The sequence below is a fragment of the Drosophila takahashii genome, chromosome 3R, assembly GCF_030179915.1.
Source record: "Drosophila takahashii strain IR98-3 E-12201 chromosome 3R, DtakHiC1v2, whole genome shotgun sequence".
Lineage (NCBI taxonomy): Eukaryota > Metazoa > Arthropoda > Insecta > Diptera > Drosophilidae > Drosophila > Drosophila takahashii.
In genome coordinates, this window is record NC_091681.1 from 25796185 (window position 1) to 25804855 (window position 8671).

The 8671-nt window shown below is 44.0% G+C and overlaps 1 protein-coding gene across 2 annotated transcripts; it reads left to right on the top strand.

The window, feature by feature from the left end:
* The first annotated feature begins 601 nt into the window (after window positions 1-601).
* On the top strand, window positions 602-2495 carry LOC108061775 (uncharacterized). Of its 2 annotated transcripts, none has more exons than XM_017148126.2 (2): window positions 602-619; window positions 1107-2495. In XM_017148126.2, the coding sequence occupies exons 1-2, from the start codon at window positions 602-604 to the stop codon at window positions 2493-2495; spliced, it is 1407 nt and encodes a 468-aa protein (XP_017003615.2). The 2 variants fall into 2 exon arrangements, with proteins under 2 accessions (XP_017003615.2, XP_017003617.2); XM_017148128.2 differs by having other exon boundaries at window positions 1110-2495.
* The last annotated feature ends 6176 nt before the right edge of the window (window positions 2496-8671 follow it).

Below are 8671 nucleotides of genomic sequence, written 5' to 3' on the forward strand. Positions count from 1 at the left end.
CCAGCTTCCCCCGAAGCGGTCCAACCACTTTTGGCCAACCACTTCACTGCAATCCCAGCCAAACTGAAGGAGTGCAGGTTTATTTTTTTCCAGATGAAGGCCACTGGAGATCGTGATCGTGGCGAGATCATAATGAAGCTGCACTGGGATGGAGGCGCGTGCCAACTCGACTAATTCCTTGTCTCGTTGTCAGGGAAAATGACTTTGAACTTTATTGTTTTTCCAAGTGTTTGGGATCCGGTTTTTATACTATGATTTGGTTATTACATTTTCTTCTCGGTTTGGCTTGGCTGTGCGATTTGAATTGATCGCGTAACTTAATTCATAAATGCGAGAGAAATGGCAAGCGGCCAAGGAGACAGGCAACAGGCAGCCCGTTTTAGCCGGGTCAACACAAATGGCAAACACTCACTTTCGGCCGACCGCCTTCTATCAACACAAATTGTGTAAGAGCTTTCCTCTCAGCCGATCTGTCCTAGTCGCGGGCCATATAAAAACGCTGCGTTGTCCACATTTTGGCCACATTCCCATCGCAGCAGTCGGGCAGCAGCTATCAAGGTCCAATACCATCCCAGCCAGAGTTCGAAGCCCACCAGGCCCAATGGCGAACGTTAATTTGGTGAGTGTGGAATGGATTGCAGCGGCGTCAAGGATATTAAAAATGCATTATGCAAAAATTCTGGAATACAAAGCCATGCCATTCAGCAATTTTTTATAGCTGATACCCTTGGAATACAAAGCACGTTGAATGCTAGGAAAATTAAAAAAGAAAACTAGAACCCAATAATTAAATATCCTAAAAAAAGGATTAAGGAATAATAGTGATTTTTCACCATGTTTTAAACATTTGTATTAATCATGTTGTTAATATTTTTTAACTTTTTAAGAAATATAAATAATTGTTTTTTTGACAACTTTATATAGTTTCAAAGTGTTTATTCAAGGATTTTATTTATAAGCATGTTGTTAGTCTATTTTAATTTATTTTAAATACAGAATTTTATTAGAAGTATTTTTTAGGCGACTCCTTTCTCGTTTTACCTGCTTCCCACCTAGCTCGTCTGAAGTGTTTTGCATATTAAATCGTTTTGTATAATCCTCTGCAGCAGATGCCGCTCATTGCAGCCGCCACCACCATCCTGACAATTGTGAGTGCCTCCACCTCCGCGGAGATGGCCAGGAACCACCCAGCGTATCACAATATGGGCTCTTTGTTCGACAATCGATGGCTGCCAATGGATCAAGCAATGCAGCAGCAGCATCATCATCCCAATCATCGGTATGGCTCGGCCAAAATTCCAGGCGGCGATGCGGGTGAGAGGAGAGCCTTTAGCAGCAGCAACAGCCACGGCCATTCCTCAGGCTCCCGGCAAGGATTGGCCACGGTGCTCAACGGACTCACAAATCTCTCGGGCCTGGGGCACATCAGCAATGGCTACGGCTCGGTGGCACCCACCCACACGGAGGCACTGGCCCTGGGCTCCAACAAGCATGAGATACCCATTTACGAGGAGCACAATGAAGATGCCGCCGCGGTGGCCGCCGTTGCGGCAGCGGGAGCTCATGAATTTGGCTCGGGAAATGGGGAGAACAATCAACAGCAGCAGCAGCATTCGCCGATTTACAATTATCCCGGTGGTCATAGTGATGCTGGTGGATTTTTGCCACCCTCCTACGGGTCAGCGGGATCTGGTGGTGAGCAGGGCTACGACTCCTGGTCGCCTTTGCCCGAGGAGCAACAGCAGGAACAGCAGGCGGCTCATCCGTATGCGTACGATAAAATTTCAACGGGCAATTTCCTGCCGCAGTACGAAACGGGTTCGGGATACGGCGACCAGCAGGAGCAACTCTACCACCAGCTGCAACAGCAACACCAGCAGCTGCAGCAGCAACATCAGCAACAGCAGCTACTTTACCAACAGCAACAGGAGCAGGAGCAACACTCCTCGTATTTCGGCCAACATGACCCATCAGCCTCTGGTTCCGGTGCGGCATCGGCTTCATCCGCCTCGAGCGGATCTGGTGCCGATGACTACGAGGAGCATCCCGATGCTGGCCAGGAGCAGAGCTCCAACTACTTGTCGGAGGCAAGTGGTCATGGCCAGGGACAGGGTCAAAGTCAGAGTCACAGCCACCACTCGCACCATGTGGATATCATCAACTATGTGCCGGTGAAGCATGTGAAGAAGCAGCATGTGCCGGTGGAGAAGGAGGTTAAGATACCCATTTCGCATGCGGTCATCATACCAGTTCGCAAACCCGTGCCCATTCACATACCGATCACGAAAAATGTCCAGGTGCCGGTGGAGAAGGAGCTTAAGGTGCCAGTGGAGCGACTCATACCCGTGCCCGTGGAGAAACACATCCCGGTGCCGGTGGAGAAGCATGTGCCCTATCAGGTGATCAAATATGTGCCCATCAAGGTGCCCAAACCTTTTCCCGTCAAGGTGCCCGTCTTCAAGACAGTGCTTCACAAGGTCAAGAGCTGGTGGTAGGAGTACGAAAATCCCTTCATGAAATCCCTTCCTGCATTTCTGCATCCTGCATCCTGCGCATTCCTCATTTGCATCCAGAGCACGCGAATTTCGTTATAGTTATAAGCACATTACGCATACGCCACCGCCACCCCCGTCAAACCAAAGCGAACATCATTATGCAGTTTTTGCACATTTCGTATTCCATTTTTAATGTCGAGTTTTAAAATTCATTTAATCCTCGTGATGTACAACAATTTTGTGACTCATTTAACATTACAACAATTTGCATTAAAATACAAACACGAACGGAAACCGAAACAGAAACAGCAACAGAATCGGGAAATGCTGAATGGAAATGGGAAAAGGCAGACGCCGCACACACATATTGCAAGACCGAGGTTTTTAGCAGCGATTTTACGGTGCATTTGTCATGGACATAACCCTTTCCCCCTTCTCTTTCCTCCACTTGGCACCCCATCCCACGGCCCCGTACTCATTTATTTAATTTCACTTTAAGCGCACACAATGAAATTTGTGTTTAATGAAATGAAATTCATCTTCACAAAAGGCTCGCGCACTCTCCACCGTTGTTCTCAGGCTGCCAAATGCCATTTCCAGACCATTACATCGCCAGTTCGGTCCAAAATGTGGGCGGCTGTTGGGATATCATGCGCCCCCTTTTCCCGCCTTGAAAGAAGGGGGTTCCAGAGTTCCCGAGTTCCCGGGTCTAATTAAATTAAGTGCACACCTTTGTTGTCCCGCTACGCGCTGGCATGTTGCTGTTGCCCCGTTGCCCTGTGTCACCTGTGCAGCAACTCTGCTTTGATTTGCAGCCCGATTGAATTGGCCAAGGGACTTCCTTCTGTTCCGTTGCCCATTTTTTCTCAATTCTTCGGAGTGAAAAGTATGTCACTGCCTTTAAATATGCACTGGACAGCGGAGTAAAGCTCGCATGCGGAAAGGCAGAGTAACATATCGCTTTCAGTAAATTTCCTCGCCAGCAATCCTTCTTGCCGGCACGCACAGCCTCCACTTCAAACAAACGAAAATCACTGTAAGAAAAATATAAAGTTAAACTCTTGTAAATTTATAAAACTTCTTATTTTGGATTAAATGTAGTGAAATATATAAATGAGCTGGATTGAAATTAACTCAGATTAATAAAAAATGTTTATTAATTCTTTAATTCCAACTTTATTCCATTATAAGTTTTGTGTTACTTAATTACAAATATTTACAAATAAAACAGGTGAGGGAGTTCAAGGTAACATGTCCTTTAAGCTACTGGCGCCATCTAGCGGATGTTTAATTTTTTGCTCGCAACTTTTTAATAGATATACTATATAATGGATAAAAATAATATAAAATTTAACGAAAAATGCAAAAATTTTCCAAAATATAAGCTGAAAAAAACATTCTGAGTGTCTGAGACAAAACCGCTTTTGAGAGACTTTTTTTGAAATTGATAGAATTTTCTTTCTGTATTCCCGGCCGTTCGTCCTTTGTCCTGTGTGTGTCTCGCTTTAGACTGTTTGTCGTTTGGCGCGGATGCGGATGCGAATGCGGCTGCGGTTCCTCGGCCCTCGCCTGTCAGTCACGCGGCTCCTCCTTTTCGTCCTGCCCCGTCATTTTCGCGTCCTGCCACTTGCGACTTGCTACTCTTGCTCCATTTACTGTGTATTTTTGATGTCTAAATTGCATTTTATTATGTCGCTCGTTCGAGGGGAGGCGGAAAAAAGGGCGAAACTTCTTCGCTTGCCACATATGTTCGTTCGTTTGGCGATGTGCGATGTCGTTGTTGTTGCTGCTGCTGCTGCTGGCTTTGTTGTTGCGGTTGTAAATTTTATTTATCATTTAACATTTTTTACGCTCTTTATGCCCCTCCAGTCAGGCGGTTAGGAAGCAGGAACCAGGAAGCAGCCCCGCCCAGCGACACACTTTAAGTGACTTTTCGAGTACTTTATTTTGCATACAAAATATTTGCCTTGTCGCCATGTGCATGCGTGCGTATACGTAATATCGCTGCCAACTCACTTGGCTGTGTAAGTTGGCTCTTTTTCGCCAGGCGGCGGTGTTATGGTGCTTCGTCCCCTCTTTTTACACACTTTTTATGTTAAATTAAACATTTAAAATGTTATTATGATTTTTATTCCGCCGCTTTATTAGTACCATTTTTGCGATGCCACAATATTGTTTTTACCCCGACATAAAAGTATATGATATTTAATTAACTATTCTGTTTTCTCTCCCCTTGACTGAAAATGTATTATTAGTTTCTGCTCCGTTTGGCTTGTGGTGGACACAAAATTAATTAATTTAAATTAGAACCAACATTAGAAGCAAATGTGTGAGAATGAGAGTATTTATTTGATGTTGCTGAATCTGTGTGGATGGCAGAAAATCACTGGACGTTTGATAACGAGGGAACTGCACTAATTATTTAGCCAAATGCCAATATCAGTATATTCAATTTGCAGCACTCAATTGTTTAATTAAGTATCATTCTCACCAGCCAGCCTAAAATTTAAATGAAATCTCCCTCGGCCAGGTAGAAGGTCGAAAGTCGGCGCAAACTTTATTTCATGCAATTGGGAATAGATGGGCCACAGCCACACACTCTCACTTCCGCGTGGCAGTAAACAAAACTGTTGGTTTTAATAACGGCCAAGTGCATGTGTGCCAGGCGGCTAAAATGCGGGGGAAGGAGAGCGGGATTTTTCGGAGTCAGCTGCCACTATGTTTGCACTTTTATTAAAAAACTTTTGCATAATGAAAGTTTTGAGCTTGCTCTCCAAATTGTAGACGCAATATATAACTCACAAAAAAGTTGAGTGCGGTTCAGCTATTTATATAAATATTTTCGCACAACTTTTAGCCAAAAATGATTTTTGAAGTGTTTATGATGCGCAACTCCTAAGCTTTGTCTCCTTCCGCCCCTCCGCCCACTGCCCATTAAATGGCATTCATTTCATTTACGGAAGTTTTTATTGATTGCTGCTTGGTTATGGGTACACGGAAAAAATATTGTTGAAATAAATTATTTTGCATTTAATTAAGTTTATATTATTTTTTCTATTAAGAAGTACAATATGATAAGTTTAAAATTTAATTTAATATTCTAATAATAAAGAATTTTGATAATACTTACCTTTCTATATTTGCATCGTTATTGTACCTGTTATTATATCAGTTAAATTCTAAATGAGCTTAGAAATCCCTTTTTGCCTTAAATGCCCAACTTAATTTAAGACTATTGTATCCCTCTTTAATCAAATTATTTTGCTGTGTACGGTCACAGCCCGCTTTTCCCTACTTTTACCATTTAGGTAGTAATATATATGTTTGCCGGGGGTGTGCGAACGGCAGTAACAACAATGATGGCTATATAATGGGAATGCGAATTTTTATTGTGGCCACAATGGCTGGCCAAGATGGGCTGAGGGGCCATGCCTTGCCGTCTGGTAATATTTGGAGCACTAAGGAGGCCCGCGATGAGGACTCTCTCTAAAAGCAATGATACTTTTATCCCCCCATGTCATTGCCACGTAAGTCCGCCACTCAGCGAGATGGCTGGTGGCTCAGTTCGCAGTTCTCAGTCCCCAGTCCTCAGCTCGCAGTCCTCAGATCTCAGCCACATCCTCTTGGCCGCCGCTGATGTCTACTGATGGCTGCTGATGGGCGCTCACATTGTCGCCGTCTTTGGGTGTGGATTTTCGGGATATGCGGCGCTACATGTTATGAATTTTTTAGGGGCCTTGCTCCTCGCTCCGGACAGACAATAATAAAAGCCTCTGGCACGTGCACAGTCGCAATACCCGTGCTTCGAGATTATGTCTACGTTTTGCTCAAATGATTTACACATCGTCTGGGTGCCCTGGCTCCTTTCTGCCTTTCAGCCATCTCTTTGGGATTGGGATTGGGACTGGGATTGTCATCCCATCCTGTCCGCAGCGCGCTAACGGTATACCAATTACCAATTTGCCATTGCCCTTCGCGGAATTTTCGAATTTGCGAAGCATCAGCTCGTCCAGGTGGGGATCTCCTGTTTTTGCGGACCGGAAATTGCCCGACATTGAATGACGGCATTAGCTTGCCACTGGCTTATGGCAATCGCTCTTAAAGCCGGCCAGCGCTGATTTAAATATTCCCCACAAAACAGTCGGTTTATGTGGGCTTAAAGGTCGCATTCGAATAAGGTCACATAAGGTTACTTGAAAAGAATAAAGTCTAAATAAACTTATTTCCTGTTTGCAATTATAATAAAGTAAGCAAAATAAGTCTGCATGAATAAAACAGGAATAATCCAGACTAAGCTTCAACCAAAACTAACCAAATAAGAAGCTTTAAATGTGTTTGCCTACTTATATAAATTGGGTTAAACTTAATGAACGTTTTGCTGGATTCCTATTCAATGATTTTTAATAAACTGGCTATTGTTGATTTATTTTAAATTTTATAGAAAAATAAATTTTAAAATAATCAAGTTTGGAAATAGATCGGCTACTCTATATACCTTTGGATTGCCTTTGCTATTTATTTTGAATATTAAGCCTTTTATCTGAGACATTCATTTTACCAAAATTCTTACAAAAAAAAATTAGCTTTAATCTAGACCAATCCTAATAAAATTATGCAAAGCCTTTAGTATTAGATTCCTACACCATAATTTCTATCCACACGATCGAAATAAGCTTTGGCCCGGCATTAAGGTTCACGTATTTTTCACAATTGCATAACTGGCAAACAGACGGAGAATCGCAGGTCCTTCGTAGGAGCAACAAAACTCGCATGCTCAGACAGACATTTGTTTCGCCCGGACGCCTGTAGAGGGCGTTGCGCAACGGAAGTGCATCGCAGCTATATGATACGTACCGGCATTATGTAGTTTTGCACTTTCTGCCGTGCAGTTGGCTTTTATGGCACTCGAAATGGGTGTCTGCGTGCGGCTCAAAGGTGAGTGTTGTTTCCAAGAAGGTTCTTGGGTTCTTGGCTTTGCCTCTTGCGCATCGTTGTTGCCACTTTAGCCGTTGTAGTTGCAACTTTTGCTGGCTTGGCAGCCTTCGAGCCAGTCAGGCGTGGCAAATTGCAAACTAATTTATTAAAAACGGATATATGAGCAGAATTTATATATTGCTTCAGCTTTGGCTTCAGCTCATTGCGCTGCAATATTGCCGGAGTTCATAATTTCTCTGGCCTTCTCTGGCTAGGAGGTAAATAATGTGCTGTCAGCATGTCAACGGCTATGAATTCGGATCCCCCTCTTTGTTTATTGTGTGCGAGGGTATTTGCTGCTCTACTGCTGATTTTAAACATTTTTGCTCATTATGTGCTTGGTGTCTGGCGAAGGCGAACTCAACTCGTCAGGCCGGTCACAGTTTGAATTTGAAATATGATCCGGTGTTGGAAATGTTTGCTCTTCAGCCATTTAGTTTCATTTCTCAACTGACTGCTGTCAACTGCAGATTTTGCCTCTGCTTTGGCTGCATTGTCTCTGCTGACACCAAGATGAGAATTCTCTAGGCAAGCTAAAGGTAATCATATCTCTGCATTTTCAAGCATAAGCTGTCAATCAAAGAGAGATGCCCCCCGCATCCCCCTGGTTTCACTTTTCACTGCTCAAAAGGCAACTAAGAAGCCATTCAGCTGAGGCAAAATAGATTGCAATCTGATATTCGAGTACACGTCAGTGAGCTTCAATTAGGGACATCTCGGTTCGAAGCTCGGACACTGGCAAGCCGGCTCCGAAAACCCCTTGGTTAATTTGCGAGCGAGCCAGATGAGCTCGAACGCTCCAGGAATAATGTGGCATGAAAAATTCCGAAACGACCGAAAGTTGCTGCACTTAATTGCCAGCTCCCCCGAAGGGCCAAGTTGTGAAATATTGATACTCGTACTTATGCATAAAGGCCGGGCCATCCCGGCACTCCATTGCCACGTATTGAGCTCGATAAAACCAGCTCGTTTCGAGGGTCTCTCAGCTCATTTTAAGCGCACTTTAATGGCAATTATACGCCTGAGTAGCTGTTTGTGTTGGCAAACTTTTCAGGGGGTTCGGTGGGTGGGGTGAGTGAGTAAAAAGCGTCAACAGCACAGCAGACACTGCCGGCAAAGCAAACAAACACACATCGTATACCATACACCGTACTCGCAAAACACCAGACGATCCTGCAGGATGTTGTGACTCGACATAAATC